Source organism: Scleropages formosus, chromosome 7 (assembly GCF_900964775.1).
Source record: "Scleropages formosus chromosome 7, fSclFor1.1, whole genome shotgun sequence".
Classification (NCBI taxonomy): domain Eukaryota; kingdom Metazoa; phylum Chordata; class Actinopteri; order Osteoglossiformes; family Osteoglossidae; genus Scleropages; species Scleropages formosus.
Genome location: NC_041812.1, coordinates 24,873,308 through 24,893,053, shown reverse-complemented (window position 1 = coordinate 24,893,053; position 19,746 = coordinate 24,873,308). Strand labels below are relative to the sequence as shown.

Below are 19,746 nucleotides of genomic sequence, written 5' to 3'. Positions count from 1 at the left end.
GAGCCCTTATAAATACAGTACCTTTGCAGCGACTCAGTCTATAAAACACTTATGAAATGCTGACATCTAGTGGCAAATTGCAGCCATTCTCGTTAAACGTATTAACTGTGAAGAATGCAGGTCTGTGTCACTTCATGAATTTAAAAAAAATAAATAAATTGAAGAAAAATGTGTTTTGTAGCATATAATATTTTTTAGTTGTACAAACAAGTACAAGGATACAGAATACAGTGCAATCATAACCTGTAATTTTCCTACGTTCTTCACACCAAAATCCTGAATGATGCAATTCTCAGAATGGACAGCAGATGGCAGCAATACCCAACATGACGGAGCCGCACTGCGTACAGTACAGCCTGGCGCTTTAGTGCTGCACTAACTGTACATGTACAGTACACAGGGCCACAGTCACAAGGCAATGCTTCCAGGTTTTAGTGTTGTTCACACTTTAGGTTCTGTAAAATCTTCTGTCTAGCTAAAATAAACAAAATACTAAGACTTAATACTCCATTAATCCATATTAAATTTAGATCAAAATTCAAAGGAATTTAAAAAAATAATTAAAAATATACTCTTCAATTGACCTCAAGAATAACCTTATAAATTTGCACGCTTTGTCGTATTGTGTTGACGCAAAATGCCTGAAGATGGTCGGTTTTCACCTAGTTTCGCTGTGCTGCTGGTGTGTTTGGGTACCACAGTATTACTCTGTACTGCAGCAGTCACTGCGAAAAAGTACCCCGGTAATCTCCTCTGACTTTACTGTAAGTGTCCCAGTAAACTGGTCATCTGCGCCACCTCAGCGAACACGGTTCACATCCAAAGTATGTGTGTTTTAAAGACTTCTCTCCATGTCTTCGAGGCCTGTGTTCCAGAAAAGTCCGAAAAAACAAGTCCATAACAGCACTACTTAGGCAAGTCTCCTGTGTCTGTGGCCCTACTTATCCACAACTGAGCCTGGCATCAGTTACTCATGTTTTAAACGTATGGGTCATAGCACGAGTAAGAGTGCTACTACCAACCAGTCCATTCTGACCCAGAACAGGGAATAATTCAATTAACTCCACCGCTGAACTCAACGGCATCGCTTAACGATCTTAGTAATAATAATAATAATATTATTACTTCATCCATAGCGGGGGTGCGGTGGTGCAGTGGGTTGGACCACAGTCCTGCTCTCCGGTGGGTCTGGGGTTCGAGTCCCGCTTGGGGTGCCTTGCGGCGGACTGGCGTCCCGTCCTGGGTGTGTCCCCTCCCCTTCCGGCCTTATGCCCTGTGTTACTGGGTAGGCTCCGGTTCCCCGTGACCCCGTATGGGACAAGCGGTTCTGAAAATGTGTGTGTGTGTGTGTGTGTGTGTGTACTTCATCTATCCATTGTTATTAACTGCTTGCCCTGATCAGGGTTGCAGAGGTCTGGAGCCTATCCTGGAATCACTTGGTACAAGGCTGAAGATAGGTACAGCCTGCATGGGACTAATAATAATAAATCATCATTATTCTTCTTCTTCTTATTATTATTATTAGAACATTAGTACTTATAATTAAAGAGAACCTAAAGGTGGCTAGTGGCAAGTCTGTGGTAATACTCTTTGAGCAGTGTGTGTACGGTGAATAGATCCAGTAAAAATACAGTACCCAGCTGTACAAATTAGTTAAAACACTGTGCGTACCCCGGGAAAAAAGGGATCACCGATGCAGGAAATTAATTTGCTCCTTTTCTTGTTTATTTGTACAGTGGTCTGCATGTCTTAAAATTTAACCTGAGGTCACTGGCTGTGTTGACCTAATAAATTCCTGAAATAGGAAACATCCTTTCAAGCTGGAGGAAGGGAAATAATGACTGCATTAATATTCCTTAAACGAATGACTCCGGACTGTCCTATTCTGCTTCAGTTTTCAAGAAATCTCAGTGATAACGAGAACAGACATCTTGGTGTAAGGCTATAGCTGAAGAAATAATAATAATAATAATAATAATATGATTATTAAAAGAATGCATATTAAGATTTATTATAAGAAATCCTTGAATGATACTTATTGCCTGAGTATAAGGCAGCGAGACAGTCCATCCAGTGGTGCACAAAGGGAATAGAGGACACAGATGATGTTGATACTTGCTGGGTGAGTGTGAGCAGCATCAGCAATGTCCTGTTGACAATGATAGGGAGGGACAGAGAGGGACAGAGGGGGACAGAGAGGGACCAGAGAGGGACAGTGTCCTGGAACTTTTCTTATTAGAAGGAAACAGACACTGTGTGAAAGTGGCAGCAGAGTAACTACACACTTTTCATGAGCGAAGAGGACTGGCTGCACTCACACACTCTCTCTCTCTCTCAGACACACACAAATACACCCAGACAATGTTGTTAAAGTTGAGGCTTCAGTTGTTTAACCGCCAATTACCTTTTTTTTCCCGTTTATTGTCGCAAAATACCCCTTGTTCTTAAAATTATTGAACCACTGGTTTTGCAAGACATGAATGTATAACTGGTGGTCATGTTCATAAACTGTAGAGTGACTTGAAGGAGAGGGACAGGGACAGGGACAGAGGTAGGACGGCGGTGCAGAGACAGAGGGGCGATGCGCGTTCACGCGTTTCTCGCGGCGCCGGCGGTGCCTTTAAATGTTTGTACCTGTTGCGGTTCCCCCGCATTAAATTTTGTGGAGGACAAGGACTTGTCCACTAAGTGCACGTGCCGGGCTGAGGGAGGCACGGTGCCGTGGCGTGGGGTATAAGTGTGCTTTTTACTGCGCTCCGAGTGCTCTCGATCATTACCGCGCTGCTCTGTCGACTCTAGTCCCCTGTTGTACCGTGTTGCTCCGTCTTGACAAGCGTGTCCCCGTCCTTCATGCAGCTCGAGTCCGTCCGTGTCCCCACGTGTCGTGTCTCGGCTGCACCGAAGCGCAAGATCCAGTGCCGTAACGCCGGGAGCGCGCTTCTCCCGCCATTGATTCGTTTCCTTTTTTTCAGAGACAGTGAGTGTCATTTCTCTCTTGAACTCTTCCGCCTCCATTCAGTGTCCAAGACTAAGTATCTATCTCGTCGTTTTTCAACTTTCCACTACGGGGGGAGGGACAGCTCTGCGAAGCACACGCGCTTCCACGGCCACGCCACGTGCCGTGCGCGCGCCAGCATTTACGGCTTAGTTTGCGTGTGTGTTTTAACACTTCACTCGTGTTCGGGGAAACCGCTTCGCTTGTGTGTGTGTGTCGTGTGCGGACGTCACGGAGAGCACCGTATCCAGATGGCCGCGGCGCTGACAAATCTCCACAAATCCCACGTCTCAGCCTGAGGCTGGTGAATAACGAGGCGCCCCCACGCCGCGAAGATACCCGTCTTGGCCACGAACCGCGAGCGGCGTCACCCTCGACACCCACCCGCCTCCCCCCTCCACACACATCATCACCGTCTTAACTTCTTCACTTCGCCGTCCAGTCGCGAGGCTCTGCGCACCTGCCCAAGGAGGAGATGAACCTCAGCCTGCACGTGGTGTCCGACTACAAGCTCGCGCCCGCCGTCCCCGCGGCGGCCCCGCGCGGCGCGGAGCTCGGGGACGTGGTGGAGCTCGTGCCCGCGAAGGACCCCAGCAGCAGCAGCGCCGCGAGCTCGGCGGACGCGCAGCCGGCGGAGCCGCAGAGGGAGACGTGGAGCAAGAAGATGGACTTCCTGCTGTCCGTCGTCGGATTCGCCGTGGACCTGGCCAACGTGTGGAGGTTCCCGTACCTGTGCTACAAAAACGGAGGAGGTGGGGGCGTGGGGACGGAGCGGGGCGCGCGCGTGGCCCGAGCGAGTGCCGCTAATTAACAATGGCCGCGTGACGAATTCGGCGGAGCGGCGGTGGGTGGTGGGTGTGCACGCGGGTGGGACGGTCCCGGGTCCCGGGTCCGAAGCGAAGCTGCTGAGAGATTCATTTCGTGGCGAAACCGGAGAACTGAGTGAGTGCGGATGAATGCACTGACTGAGCTCAATCAATGCATAGTTTGAGCAACACTGAATCAGTAATAATAATAATAATAATGATGATGATGATGATGATGATACCGTGGGGTAGCTGCTGGCCTTAATCTGTCTCGCTCCGTGACGAGTCTGCCTTCTGTCCGTGTATTTCGGTCTCCTCCCACAGTCCAGAGGTGTGTTTCAGGTGGACTGGTCACTCTAAATTGCCGTGTGTGTGTGTGTGACAGAGAGTGGCTGCACTGTGATGGACTGGCGTCCTGCCCAGGATGGACCATACATCTCTTACACCTTGGATTGGCTAAGTCCAACAATGGATAATAATAATAATAATAATAATAATAATAATAATATAGTCGTATGACCACCTGTACTGGAATACAGTAATGTATGACCTATGGGTGACCTTCAGCTTTCATCCAGCACTTGACTCCACGACCCTTTATCAATTGCAGGTGCCTTCTTAATACCCTACACACTGTTCTTATTCATTGCTGGGATACCTCTATTCTACATGGAGCTGGCGGTGGGCCAGTACCACAGAGAGGGGGCTGCCACTGTCTGGAAGATCTGTCCTGTGTTTAAAGGTAAAACATGGTTTTTCTCGTCTTATCTCATGATTTTTGCTTGTTTTTCGTACCGTTCTTATCAGAACCCATCCGTTCTCCGTGTTTTCAGTCTCGTTGCTCCTCTCGTCTGTCCTGGAGCGGTTTCGGAAAATACCGGCCCATTTATTTACGAATAAGTTCTATAATGTAGACGTGAATTAAGTTTACGTTTTCGTTAAGGCTTCATTCTCTTTCGCTCGCCCTTTTCGGTGGATGTCGTGCATCGTGCCGAGTAAATACTTTCTCCCATTAGAGTCTGTGGCCAAAGCCATAAGAAGGGACAAGTCTTGCGAAATCACTGCTAGTAACAGTAGTGCGTGCATGTTTGGCGCCGCTCTTATTAAGTCATTCTAGACAGATCGCATTCACATTGTGTGGAACATTTGCTGATCGTTTTATGAGGACCGCCTATCCGTGCGAGCTCTCATTATTGTGTCTTTATCGTCTTTTCGAAGGTGTGGGCTACACGGTCATCGCTATAGCGCTGTACGTAGGCTTCTACTACAATGTCATCATCGCTTGGGCTCTCTACTACCTGTTCTCCTCATTCACAAACGAGCTGCCCTGGCTCAAATGTGGCAACAGCTGGAACAGCCCCAGATGCACTGACCCCCAGCTCCTGAACGGCTCCGTCCTCGGGAACGAGACGTTCTACTCAAAGTACAAGATCACGCCGGCTGCTGAGTTCTACGAGTGAGTGCCCTGGGAGCCGCTGACACGCTGTGTCCTGGCCTGCTCGGGTGCCGTGGGGGGAACGAGAAAGGGCACATCACCCTGGAGAGTTTGCCTCCGGAGGCACGGTGAATCCTGAGGATTAAAGCGCTGGAGTACAGGCGGTCCCCAACTTACGATGGTGTTACGTTCCGCGAAACCCATCATAAGTCGAAAATATCGTGAGTCGAAGATGCATTTCATACACCTAATACACACCTCGAGTGACAGACTGATGCAGATCGCTGCCGCTGCACAGCATCGCGAGAGAGTATCGCACCGCATATCGCTTTCCCGGGAAAAGAATCTAAATTCAAAATTCGAAGTACGGTTTCTACCGAATGTCTATCGCCAACTCGCCATCGTAAAGTCGAAAAAATCCCAAGTTCAAGCATCGTAAATCGGGGACCGCCTGTACTGGAATACGGTAATGCGTGACCTATGGGTGACCTTGAACTTATGAATGGGAGGGAGGAAGACTAAAGGTGAGCGTGCTGCAGTATACAGTGCTGTAAGGCTCTAAGATCGTGAGTCCAAGACCGAGCTGTGCTCTTTCCTATGCGCATACCGCCGCTCTGTGAACACACACACACACGGTGTGCATGCGTGCATTCTGGAGACCCACATACACTACTTATCTGGTATGCGATCTGCTGTTGGTGTCAACTCCACAGCTGTAGAAATAAAAACTAAAGGAGAGCGAAATGGCTCAGCTTCACTTTCTCTGTCCTCGCTTACCTGGACGTCCTTTGGTACCACGGTGAAAGTTTCCCTGGGGCCAGGTCAGAGTTTATATCTTATTAATTCCTAAAGACGAACGACAATATAAGTACATGTCAGCAATATCTGAAACTGTAGGATCATCCACAGGTCGCTTTTTACAACTTGCATTCGGCTGATTTAATTCCGAATTCAGCAATTGGCAGGAAATCGGTTGCGATACGGCACGTTACATTCCTACAGCACGTCAAGCTTATGTCCAAAACGTTGCGACGTTTCTGAGGTCTTAACTGGAGAATGTAAAGAGTCTGCCCTCTGTTCTGGCTGTGACGCCCCATGGTTTGGTGTTGCGAGATAGCGCTCTATTCTGAACGGACCGCTCTTTCTCGGAGTCTGTTGCTGCAGTTCTTTCCTGATGCTAAGGGATCGCCGTGCAGAAAATCGGTGCGTCGTTCTATAAAACTCGGACAGCGATCGCATCTGTACGCCTGCGCTGTCAAAAGAGACGTTCTTCACGAAGCGCCAAAATCCGTTCCCGGTTAGAAAGCGTCCGTTGGCACTTTTGATTGCCGTTTTTAGGTGTTGTGCGTTTAAATGTGACAAAGACGTACACTCAAGGTCGCCGAAATGTACTTGCTCATCTTCCTCTGTGTTGCTGCTCTCGATGCCGCTGTTACCAAATTAAAAATCGTGATGATGAATGATTTGTTTCCATCGAGTTAAGGTATTCATCCCAGAAGACAAAAGTCACGCTTCGTACGCCGCCTCTTCCGGGTCACTTTTGTTCAACTTCTGTGCATTGTCCTCATGTCCTAGGGAAGGTGTTGCGCAATCGCGGGCCATAGGGCAGCCGTTCCAAGACAGCTTTAGCTGCAGCGTTTGAAGTCCGCAAGAAAACATCCGTTTGTACTTCAAAGGGAGATAATTTTTGCAGCGTCTGTGTAGATTGGTTCTGCGGCCCAGGGGAAGTTGAAGGAGGAGGTGAATGGAGCAGGACAATGCGAGGCTGTATCATTCAGCTGATGTGCAAATCAAGTGGGACCAACAGCCAGAGGATGCTTATGTTTTTTGGCCTTTTTGTGTACTTTCATAGTCTTTCCCGTGGAGAGGATTCATGCAGGCCTGGAATAAGGTAGTGTCTCTGTGAAACAAACACTTTCTCGGTCATGCTAACCCCTAGTATGTACCAGCTGAAGCTGCCGTTCAGTTTGGCGATTGACCCGGAATTGACGGGCAGGAAGAAGCGCTTGATTCCTCCGGCACATGTTCAGTCGGGCCTACGTTGACAAATAAGTGAATTAAATAAAGGAGGAAATGGCGTTGTTGCAAGAGAGTGGAGGACAAGGGAACAGCCATCTGTCTGTGCACTGTTCATTAACATCTCTTTGGGGATGAGGTCTCTGGTCCGATTTTATCGGGAGGTTACCTGTCTCCCAACATGCTCATGTCTTGTACTGGTAGCCATACTCTGTGCTCATGACAGGGTCACAACAGGATCAGGTCAAGCCCCTCAGTGTGACGGGCATGGGCACGTGACATCCTAGCAATGGGGTGTGCTGTAGCGTCATATCCGAGGGAAAACTTGTCATCGGCTTCCTCTAAGGGGTCGGAAGCGGGTGGGCGAGCGCAAGAAATTTTCCCGGATGTTTGGCTCTCTTTAGTATTCGGTTTGGAAGGGCTTCACCCTTGATGATGATGAGATCTGCATTATTTAGATTTTCCGTTGTATGGGAACACGAAGGAACGGAGTTACAGTTTTGTCAAGAACTGCGTTCATCTTTCTTCTGGATAAAAACTGATTGTACATTGCGGGTTATTGAGTTCCTAATACATTCATTGTGCGTAATAAAATGTACGCAAATGAGATGATGTTAGCAAATGTATATAGGGACAAGATCACTTACTCATTTTTACTCCAGTCATATCGGATACACAGAACCATTACCTCCTGGCAGCACGTGGACTACAGCCGACCTGGGATCATATCCCACTTTCTTTGCTATAATATGACAAGATGTGGAAGGCAGGCTATAGATAACGTCATTTGGTCTTTAATGAAAACACATGCCCGATTATTCAAAATCTAAGTTCCGTACCTCCAGTTTATCAGCAGAAGACCGATGAGCCAATAAATCTACTTTTTTCCAGTTCATGAAGTTCTCTGAAGACTTTGATCCAGTTTACCATTGTTTTCCTTTGCCTCCATCAGCTTAGGCTATAACACTGCGGAATTCACAGTAGTGTACACCTCTGTCCCTCTTCCACGTGGTCGTCCGGAGTAACCGGGGACACAGGAGATAAACAAACTTTGATGTCATGACTGACTCCAGCGCATGGCGCTCTGTCATTGGCACTTGCTTATGTAGAGAACACAGGTTTATCTCTTTGTTCCGATCTTAAGTAACATTACCATCCCGATCTCCATTCCTTGAAACCTCAGGTCTCTGGATTCATTTAAAGATATGATTTAAGAACTGGATGAAACTGAGGTGTTGGGTTGGGTTGACGTCACCTCGACTGGTGATGAAACGTTTGCAACCTAAATGCCAAGCTCGGCGAACAGCCCAACACCTCAACCATCAGCCCGAGCTACGAAGACCGCCAATATTCTCTATGATCTTCAACTGGATAAAATGCATGTAAGAGATTCCGTGGCGTGCCTTAGCATTCGCACATTCCATGGCGATTTAAGTTAAAATGTACTTTTGCTGTCTGTCTGTCGAACGTGGGTATGAGATCGGAATGTAATGAACCATAACTGTCTTCCAAGGTCGTCACAAAACGTTTGTGGCACGTCACGCCCTGAGTACCGGCTCAACGTAATTGACTTAAGAAATGAAGGCAACTTTGAAATAACGTCTCATTCTGGAGTGACATTTTTAGTAGGCTTTTAATTTCTCTGTGGTGGCAAGACGGGGCTCAGTCTTTGACTCGGGAGACAGCAGGACCTTGGGTTTTCGTCGCTGTTTGCTTTAGTTTCATCTGAAATTACATGTCGCTGCACCATCTCTGATCCTTATTCCCTATGCGTGAAATTGCTGCTTTGCTCTATAAACAGTAATAATCAGCGGGACCTACTGTGTTTATTTACTTTTCCCTCTGTCTTGATTAAATACAAAAAGATTATCAACTTGATCTGATATACGTTTTTAACAGCGATGAAAAGCCAACTGACATGTTGCCTTTCTGTCACCAAACCAGCAGGACGCTTCTTGGCCTTGGACCAAACGTGTAAAGTTTAAAGTGCAAGAGTGCAGCCGTGGCAACTTCGCTGAAATGGAAAAAGAAAGTGTGTTTTTTGTTTGCTGGTTTTTACTGGTGTTGAAGTGAAAGGTTTGGGTCAGAGGAACCGTTTCTCAGCAGATCTCCTAGTTTGGAGTTCGTGCTGTCAGTGCACTCTGGGGGGCGAGTCACGTCGCCATAAATCCGGTGGCTGCGAAGGTTGTTTAAGAAGCAATGGCTTTTGTCAATATGGGAAAAAAGCCACAAGGTCCACAGCGGTCGCAGCAAATTTTGTTTTTCTTTTGGCATGAGCGGTACAAGCTGATGTTACAGCCTATCGACCTCTGACTGATCCCGCTCTTTGTTTTGAATATTCCATCTTGTCCGGTCGCATTAATGCGCAGCGCGCCGATCTGCGTCTTCAGCGGTTCGCTTCCTTCGCTCCTGTGGAGTCTCGGATGCGTTGGGCCTTTTTTGTTATGGGAAATATCAAATGTCACATTTACTCAACCCGCCCCCGAACGGCGCTACACGGTCGTAGTGTCCCGATGGATGTGTAAGTAAATGAGGATATAGTGACAACCAGCTTGACTTATCAAAAAATTCCCTTCCGTCTGTCGTGTTTTTATGGCGTAACTTCTTAAAGTTAAATTACCTAAGATCTTACAAGAAACACATCACCTGCCCTGAATGATAAGGGAGGGAGATTACACACACATCCTCTGAAACCACTTGTCCCCTATGGGGTCGCAGTGAACCGGAGCCTAACCCAGCAACACAGGGTACAAGGCTGGAGGGGGAGGGGACACACCCAGGACAGGATGCCAGTCCATTGCAATGCACCCCAAGCAGGACTTGAACCCCAGACCCACTGGAAAGGAGGCCCTTGCAAAACCCACTGCACCACTGCACTACTGCAACCCAGGAAGAACTAGTGGTGTGTAAAAAAAAGTCTGTGCTGCCCTCTGGCCTTCCCAAAACTCTCTTCTGAATAACATAGGTAAATGCAAAATACTAAGAGATTCATTTAGTAATTGACATGCAGCAAAAATAGGCTTTATAATACGTTTCTTTGAGAGAGGGCCTCTTCGTAATGGAGTCGGTGAGCATTCTGTTAACTCGGTTACGGGGCTGTGACTGCTCATATCTGGGAAGAACTGGAAAGTGTAAATGTACCAAGCTGAGCTGCTCATAGTGACTCAACAAAAGTATGAAGTGTTCTTGATCACACGGAATGGTACAGTAATGCACTGGCTTCCCTTTTCAGCGGCTGTCTAGACAACAGATGGCACTGTGGATGGAGAAATGTGAGAGGTCCTCCATGCCAACTGGTCATCTGTCACATGTGCCCCTGTCACCAGGCGCGGAGTGTTGCACCTCCACGAGAGCAAAGGGATCCAAGACTTGGGTCCTCCACGCTGGCAGCTCACGCTGTGCTTGGCCCTCGTCATATTCGTCCTCTACTTCAGCCTGTGGAAAGGGGTCAAGTCTTCGGGCAAGGTACCCCTCCGAGTCAAACCTCTTCACCCGTACAGTGTACCAGTTGCTGTCTGAAACCCACTAACAGCCTTGACGCAAGTAAATGCCGAACAATGCGTTCATGCACACACTTGACTTAAGGACTGAATACCGAGCCGTCGTCAAGTTTTGTGAATTCCAAGCTGTATCTGCAACATAAAGCAGTATTTGTTAGCTTCGAAACGGTTTCTCCTCCACCGTACGGTTAAAAATTTTCTGCCGTATAACCTGCGGTTGCCATGAGACCCGTACAGCTTTTAAGGTGGAGTCGGCACGTTTTCGAGCGTTCCGTCATTAGGGATGAAACATCGCGCGGTATTGAGAGAAGGTTTAAGTAGGGGTTCAGGTGTGACTGTGAGCGAAAGGTACTGCGATGCTGCGTTTACCTGTGTGCAGGTGGTGTATATCACAGCCACGCTTCCCTACGTGGTGCTGTTGGTGCTCCTCATTCGGGGCGTCACTCTGCCTGGAGCCATGGATGGCATCAGGGCCTACCTCTACATTGACCTCAAGCAGCTCGGAAATCCCACGGTAGGGTATCCTTCGAGTACCTCAACGATGCGTACGGCTCACTCTCGTATTGGCATCAGAAGGGCGTGTCTGTACGTGTTGAAGTAATCGCTTGATCATTTGAGAAGAGCCCTCTGTAAAAATACCTTGACTTGAGCTGAATTAATGTCTGCACGTGTATTTTTTGCCAATGCAACCTAGTTAGAAGTTCTTATATCTTTGCTGCGAACAAGAATACTAAGAGCCATCAACTTCTGCTCATGCTTCAGACCGCTAAACTGTTACGCACACGTCTGTCGTGCGTGTCATTTCAAAGCCTCGTTTTGAATACGTTTTGAAGCCTCGAATACATGCAAATTAGCTGATATGCTGACCCGTTTTTATGAATTGATCTTTTGGTACTTCTGGAAATTCACTATGAATTTTTATTGTTTCTGGGGCAGCTGGTAGTGTAGTGGTTAGCGCTACTGCCTTTGGATCCAAAGGTTGCAGGTTCAATCCCCTTCTCTGGCTGTGATACCCTTGAGCAAGGTACTTGCTCTAAATTGCTCTAGTAAAATTGCTGAGCTGCTTGAATGGGTAAATCATTGTAACCTTAACATTGTTAGTTGCTTTGGAGAAAAGTATCTGCTAAATGAGTGAATATTTTTTGCCAATAGAAAGGAGACACTGTAACAATGAAAACCAGAACCACAATTGTATTTAAGGTACAGAGATACAGTAATGTGGGTTGTGTATATGTGATACATCTAACGGCTTGTTGTTACGTAGGTCTGGATCGATGCAGCAACTCAGATATTCTACTCCCTGGGAGCCGGATTTGGTGTTCTGATTGCGTTTGCCAGCTATAATAAATTTGACAACAACTGCTACAGGTACCGTGAAAACAGAAATCGAATTTTAAACTAACGAAAATTAATTTTTGAGGCCATTATTTCTAATGGTGTGGCCGAAATGACCGAAAAGGCGTTTGGGCATATTAATCTGCTTGATTTTTCTTTACTCTTTAATGCAGTTTAATTACATCCTTTAGTTCTCATTCACGTGAATTTGTAGAAAAGATTTACATCTCTTGCTATCCAGCCCGGATTCCTGGGGTGACAAATGTGTTTCACCATGAGGGGGCAGGTAGTTAAGATGATGAATGTTGAGTTTTATATTTCTTCTGTGGGACAGGAGTCATCACATGCAATTATTCATGAGATCTCTTAGTCTTCCCTGCTAGTGTCACATGGGACAAGAGGGAAAACTGTTTTCTCGTTAAGTTTCTGCACCCCTGGTCAGGAAGAACTGAGAGGGAGAAATCCAGCTCTGCTGCGTTTGCACAAGCGCATCGGATCGAAAACTAACAGTCTGTCTCCTGTTCTTCAGTAGCAAAGTATTTGTCTGCATATTGACAGGAGGCACTTTGAATCCTGCAATATTTCTTCTTATGTACGGCCCTGTCCTGAAGGCAGGCTCGGAGGATGTTCACGGGGTTACGAATAAAACAAAAGACAAGCCATAAGCACTGACATTACTATCTAGAGGCATTCATAAACATTTTTATCTTCTTGGTAATATTCAGCATATGAGTGGCTGAAATGATCTTTATAATACCATTTATACTTTGTTATATTGGGCAAAGTTGCAGTATGATGCATTAACTGTGGCCTTGTACATCCTGCAGGGATGCCCTCTTGACCAGTGTGGTCAACTGTGTCACGAGCTTCTTCTCAGGTTTTGCCATCTTCTCTGTGCTCGGCTACCTGGCTTTCAAACACGGGGCCAAGATTGAGGACGTGGCCACTGAAGGTGTGCATTTCTTATTAGGTCTATTTTAATATCTCTTTTGCAGCATTATACTATTTTGTAGGCTCTTGGAATGATGGTATGGAAAATTGCTGGTGATATTCTGTGCTGTGATATTCATGAAATGCTATATTCCGTGATACGTATTCCATGGCTTTTTGTTTCCGTAATAAATATCTATGTATATTTACAGAGAAAAAAAATACAGGGTCACTTCAAGTACTTTCCTGCCTAATATTAAAAATATTGACTTATTTGATATCAGATTGCTTGCAAGGCATATTGTTTAGTTATTTATTATACATTATACATTTCTGATGTATTAAACCTGGAGAAAATGCTGCACAATTTTCTGTGCTAGTTGAACTGTTAGTGGCTGCCTGTCAGTTCAAAGGTTGTAGGTTTGAATCTCGACTCCTGCTGTAGTTCCCTCGAGCAGGGTACTGACCCAAAAAATATTTCAGCAAAAATAACCCAACTGTATAAATGAGTAAATAATTGTAAGAAGCTTAACATCATAAGCTGCTTTGGAGAAAGGTGTCAGCTGAATGAATAAAGGTGATTGAAGTGAGTATTTTGAAGAATCGCCCCCATGTTTTTGCACACAATAGCTTTTTAGTGCCTATCACTTGTCTGTATCGCGGAGCAACATTTGTGGTAAAGAACACGTCGGTCCTCCGCTAGACTCTGAACTCGGTCTTTTTGTTTCACTCGTTGTCCTGCTCTTGTTTTTCCTCTCCTTTTCTGCACCTGCATCTAATTCTGTCTTGTCCCCTTCTGCCTCTTCTACTTTCTGTACATCTATTCTCATTATTTTTACCATGTTTTCGTTTAACCTCCCTTCACTTTTCTTTTTTCTCTCCTGTCCAGTCCTGCTATAGCCTTCTCTTATCTTCCGACTTCTTCGCTTTATATCTGGGGTATTGCAAAATGCGGAACTGGGCTGTCTCCGTCGCTCCGTAACACAGTGACATTTTTACTGTTATCAGTTCCGTATGTTTCTGTTGAGTTCTCGTGATTTACATATACGGTAATAAAGTGTCTTTGTCCTCTGGTGAACGAAGGGCCAGGACTGGTGTTTATCATCTACCCAGAGGCTATCGCCACCCTTCCAGGCTCAACCCTTTGGGCCATAATCTTCTTCATAATGCTCTTGACACTTGGCATCGACAGCTCTGTGAGAACCTTGCACAATACATTAACAACCATATTTATTTATTGCTGTTTGTTTTCACTCAACTGTAACATCGCTCATTCCAAAAGGAGCAGACTAGCTAATTATTCATAATGGAAACGACACAGATAGAAACAGTTCTAGCAGAAATACTTGGATAGAAATAAGTTGGAAAGAGTTACTGATAACGTAGCATTAGCCGATACAGCAAGTTACAGCGGATATGTGACCTGCGACTGTTTCTCTTTTCTCTTGAAGATGGGAGGTATGGAAGCAGTCATCACGGGCCTTTCAGATGACTTCAAGGTCCTTAAGAGGAATAGGAAGATGTTCACAACGGTGGTTGCATTTGGAACCTTCCTAATGGCTTTGCTTTGTGTTACAAATGTAGGTTGTTTCTCGGTGCATGTTGTTGAAAAAGGGATTTTTTTTACCTATTATTGCCACTGTGATTATTAAAAAAATGCTTCTCAGGGACATGCATGCCTTCGCTTGGCAGGGTAATGAGAGAAGCAGTTCGAGAACCTCCTCCTTACGGTAATAAATTTAGATCGATTCCATCACCTGTTACTTTTCACGCATTAAATGAGTACCTTATTTTTACGCGTGTTTGTGGAACACTGGCATGCCACTGAAATAGGGAGAAAGTCTCATGGTTCGGCTCATATGACCTGACACGTACATGTGTAATAGAAACATTTCACGGTACATAGTGGCTGTGGTAGTAGCTACAGTAAATACTGCCTACGGGGACAGAAGCAAAAAGATCTACAGGGAATCACTGGATTTGTCAATCTATCACCTAGGGCAGAAAGAGAGCTGTTTGAAACAAGAACGTCTCTTTATCCTCTTGAATGAGAAAGTCAGAATATGCAGGAAATGGTGCCAACTTCTACTTTCTCAATTTTAGAAGCTCAGTGTAGAATTAATGCATATATAGAGGTATATAAATGTCACGATTGTCAGTTGTTCAAAATTATTGCAGGCAAAAAATATATAGTTGTCACACGCAAAGTAGATGTTAAAATAATGTACACAGGCTTCTCGCACATAACACGTGTAATCGGTTCCTGAAGATGTGCTTGTGAACTGAATTCTTGCGAACCAAAGCCTTTATTACCCTTTATTTTATATGGGGAAAATAAACATACTGAGTCCTCAACTTGCAAGTACTTAGAGATATTGCCTTTTGGCTTTTAGTTGCCTTTTCATTTTTTAATGCTTTCTTTAAAATGTTTGTGGCTTAGGACTCGTTATTACAATCTCATTAGTACAAGCTAAAGAGTTGCAACGTTTCCGAGTTGTGTGCGAACAGGCACAAGGCCGTGAGGCCACCTGAGATGTATGGAAGAAGCCGTGCTCTGCATGGCGGAGAGGCTGTTTGTGAGGTACTCTACATCAGCAAGGCTTGTATTTTGAGTGGAAATTTTCCCGTGTGAACCAGTTGCTCATTGTCAGAATTTATACCTACAAATTAAATTCGCTCGTAAATTTCAAATTTCGTAGAAGGAATAATCATTGCGCTGTATAAGGGAAGCCTCTATTTTCATCATTTGCCAGTGGTCCCTACAAATCAGTGTGCATTCTGGTATTCCGGTGTCATAGTGGTATGATGTGCATTCTGGAATTTCAGGGTGGAATTTATGTTCTTACCCTGCTGGACACCTATGCTGCTGGAACATCTATTCTTTTTGGGGTGCTAATTGAGGCCATTGGGGTGTCCTGGTTTTATGGTAAGTTACTCCAATCCTCACCTATGCACACAGCCTAAACGTTTTTTATTCACCTTAGAATAAGTCCTTTTTACATTTTATGAGCCTTTCTTACCTGCATATGAGAGAACCCATTTAGCAATATATTCAGAAATTATTTGCAGAAAACTGTAAAATACATTTAAGGTACCTACCTAGTACATAAGTAAAAGTAAAGGAAACATATTGCTGGATTTTGAATGAATCACTTTGTAATGAGTGGTCTGTACCGGGTCAGACTCTCAACTTCCTTATTCTTCATTTCTCTTTTCCCACCTCAACATCTAGGTGTAGACAGATTCAGTGAGGACATTGAGCGCATGATGGGCTTCAAGCCTGGACTATACTGGAGGCTCTGCTGGAAGTTTGTCAGTCCTGCCTTCCTATTGGTTCGTTTGTTTTAAGGGTTGGTTCTCTGAGCTTTTGTAATCATCAATCGCTTATGACTGATAAGATACATTGCCGTTAATTCAACGCTGCTTCAAATTTCAGGAGTCAGAAGTATTAGACTGGTTGTGCGTTTGAGTGAATGCTTGGTGTACTTTCCATACGGACCTAGAGCCTGTCGCAGGGATTGGACCTGCTATCGAGCAAGGTTGCGGACTTGGTGGACTCTAAGCAGCTGGAATTGAAGTGAGGTTAAGCACTATGCAGATATAGTAGAGGCTAGGACTTGCATGGACTCATAGGAGGCTGAGCAGATAATAGCAAGGGTAGTTAAAAATACAGAGTAGTGTACTCTCTAGTGCATGTTAAGGCATGAACATCATATCGAGGGAGAACACATGCATAAAATATGATTGCATATTTTGAAATGCAAAAAATAAATTGCTTTACTGCACAAAATTGAATGTGTTTGAACAGAGCACTCTTCTTGGCAGAGTCATGCACAGCGCTGAACAACGGGCAGTTAGAGAACCAGAGATGACGTATTGCTGAGTTGGAAAGGTTGGCAACTGAGGACAGAGAATCAAGAAGCTCCCAATCATGATGGGAGAAAAATAACTTCTGGGTGTCAAAGTTCCTTCCTCTCCTCTCAGCTGGCTTACTCTGATTTTAACTATATCGGTTGTGTCTGTTAAAATTGTACTTTAGCATCATTTACAGTAACCTTGCTCAGCGCTCAGCGTCACTCTGGTGGCTCGAGGAAAATAAATTGAATTGGATTGAACTTCAAAGGACATTTCTAAACATTGGTGGTGGTTGCTTTGTTGCTCGTTCGCTCAGGGTTAGGAGTTTGCGTGTAGAGCAAGTGGCGATGCTGGCACATGATGGCAACATGGGGCCATGTAGAGGTCTTTAGTGGTGCTCAATGACGGTTTGGAGGTCACAGTGGTGTTGGTATTATTTAGAAGGAGGTGAATCAATGGAACAAAGAAGGGTAAAGAAACCGCTACAGAGAAAGAAGTGCAGAACAAAAGTGGAAACGGAAGCCTCAGCCCATACGGGACGTGTCGCTTTGTAGAAAACGGTGGGCGCAGGGTGCAGAGCTTAGTGGGCTTTATATGCGTTGTGCATGATTGACAGCTGGGCGTGGCCAGGCGTTTGGTCTAATACTTCTCTCCCGAAATTGAGTTTTGACAGACTCCAATGTGGACCCCTGCGAAAAGTACACAGTTGTGTATTGCGGTGTCACACAAATATCGTAATCCCAATAGAGCAACGTGCAGGATACACACGTTCACGTATGTTTTCTGTGTTCTGTTTAAATGAAACAAATCTATTAGCTCCTCTTTCTGAGTTCAGCCTGCCATCGCTTGGAAGATATTGTTTGTTTTGTCATAGCGAAACTTTAATATGTAACATATACGGGTGGTCCCGACTTACGATGGGGTTACGTTCCGCGAAACACATCGGAAGTCGAAAATGTCGTAAGTCGAAAACGCATTGAATACACAGCTCTGCGTGACAGACTGGGAGATGCGAATCGATGCCGCTGCCCAGCATCGCAAGAGAGTATCGCACCGCATAACACTTGGCAGGGAAACAAATCAAAATTCCAAATTCGAAGTACGGTTTCTACCGAACGTCTATCGCCAGCTCATCATCGTAAAGTCGAAAAAGTCGTAAGTCGAACCATCGTAAATCAGGGACCACCTGCACTGAGCTACAAAACTACATTGCACTAGAATATTTTGCTTTTTGAAAGCACTTTGTGAAAATGTAATGGTGTCTAAATTCCCCTGCTGTACATGAATTCATGTTCATATATCACACCATTATGACAGCGATAAGGTGTTCGGTAACTGAATGGCTGATCGTAACGCAGTGATCTTGTAGCGCTTCAAGCTACTGCATTTGTTCAAAATAAGAACATGTCTTATAAATAAGTATTTCTTGTCCATCTCTCTGCTTCCAGTTTGTTGTGATCACCAGTATTGTGACATCCGGTGGCCTCAGATATGATGACTATGTCTTTCCTGGGTGGTCCAACGTGGTTGGCTGGGGGGTAGCGATGTCCTCAATGCTCTTTGTCCCAGGATATGCCATCTACAAGTTTCTCACAGTGCCGGGAACTTTCAAAGAGGTCAGAATAAAACGCTCAAGCGTTTTGCTTCGTGTTGAAATTGTCCGTGATCGCAGTACGGTTTGGAGATTTTGCCTTTTGCCGCCGTAAATTTCGGATTTTATCTGCGAATGAGAATTTTAAAAACAATGGCATGAACTGAATATTTTTGCAGTCCAACGTGTGTTTTTACTTTGATGTTTTACATTTCAGAGGTTAGCTTACTGCATCACACCGGAAAAAGAACATCATCTTGTTGCTGAAGGTAGTGTTCGAGGATTCACGGTAAGAATCGTCAACCGCAAATATCTGTTCGGAGCTATTTAGAGCACTTTATAAAGCAGTCTCTTCTGTTTTCTGTTGAAATTGTGATTATATTTTATATTTGCGTTGCAATGTGCTTTGGGACCCTGGCAGGAGAGATTTTTTATCTCAGTGGGACTGAGATTAAAGGGAAGTTAAATTTATAAATAATTAAAAGGTGAATTTATAAAAAACACAGGAAAGTGGTGGACAAATTAGTTATAAATGATGGCGAGGAATTAAAAGGATGTTACTAACAAATATAATGATTTGGTTTCAGTTAAAGCACTGGTTGGCCATCTGACTCCAGCATCTTCCTGCTTCCATCTGAAATGTGTGGTGATGCAGAGCGCTGGGAGATCTCGGTCCCCAGAAAGGTTTTACATCCAGGTGACCTTCAGCTAGGTGAAGGCTTTTGAGTTATTAAAGATATTACATATCCGCTGTTCCATTTATATTGAATGGTATGACTTCTGCTGCGTTCTTTGGGAACGTTCTCTGTTTCGCTTCTCACAATGTGACGGCGCTTCTCAAATTTTGTATTACTCAAGACACTTCGGGAACTTTCCAGTGTAGCTAGGAGCTGCACGGCTGTTTGTTAACCTTACTTTTTTTGGAGCATTAATAGTTTTGTTGTTGATCGATCGGTAGCTCCGCTTCCAAATGCATCATAAGGTATTTGGGACCTCCATGAGCTCCACAGCTTTTTGAAAGACTGGCACAACTGAACACCATATTTTCTTCATATATTGCATTTATTAAAGACAGTTATTACAATGTTTTGTGAAAGAAGCTGTTTGGAGTTTTGAACTGTTTGTATAATTTCATTGTCTAGTTTCATTCTGTCTTACCAAACTGTTCTGCCTTGTTGTAAAATAACATTTTTTTTTTTTTCTTCCAAAGATTTATCCAGTATTTATCTTGTGCTTGTGTTGTGATGAATGAAGCTTTTCTAACCTGACCACACTCATGCCGT

At 44.8% G+C, this 19,746-nt stretch overlaps 1 protein-coding gene across 2 annotated transcripts; it reads left to right on the top strand.

Moving 5' to 3' along the window:
• Window positions 1-3,075: 3,075 nt before the first annotated feature.
• Window positions 3,076-19,410, top strand: LOC108926194 (sodium-dependent noradrenaline transporter-like). 2 transcript variants are annotated; one of them, XM_029253665.1, is made up of 14 exons: window positions 3,076-3,747; window positions 4,412-4,543; window positions 5,020-5,257; window positions 10,579-10,717; window positions 11,132-11,266; window positions 12,017-12,120; window positions 12,915-13,039; window positions 14,101-14,213; window positions 14,469-14,597; window positions 15,844-15,943; window positions 16,250-16,350; window positions 18,321-18,488; window positions 18,681-18,752; window positions 19,051-19,410. In XM_029253665.1, the coding sequence occupies exons 1-14, from the start codon at window positions 3,471-3,473 to the stop codon at window positions 19,072-19,074; spliced, it is 1,857 nt and encodes a 618-aa protein (XP_029109498.1). In that variant the 5' UTR covers window positions 3,076-3,470; the 3' UTR covers window positions 19,075-19,410. The 2 variants fall into 2 exon arrangements, with proteins under 2 accessions (XP_029109498.1, XP_029109497.1); XM_029253664.1 differs by lacking the exon at window positions 19,051-19,410 and having other exon boundaries at window positions 18,681-18,875.
• Window positions 19,411-19,746: the final 336 nt, after the last annotated feature.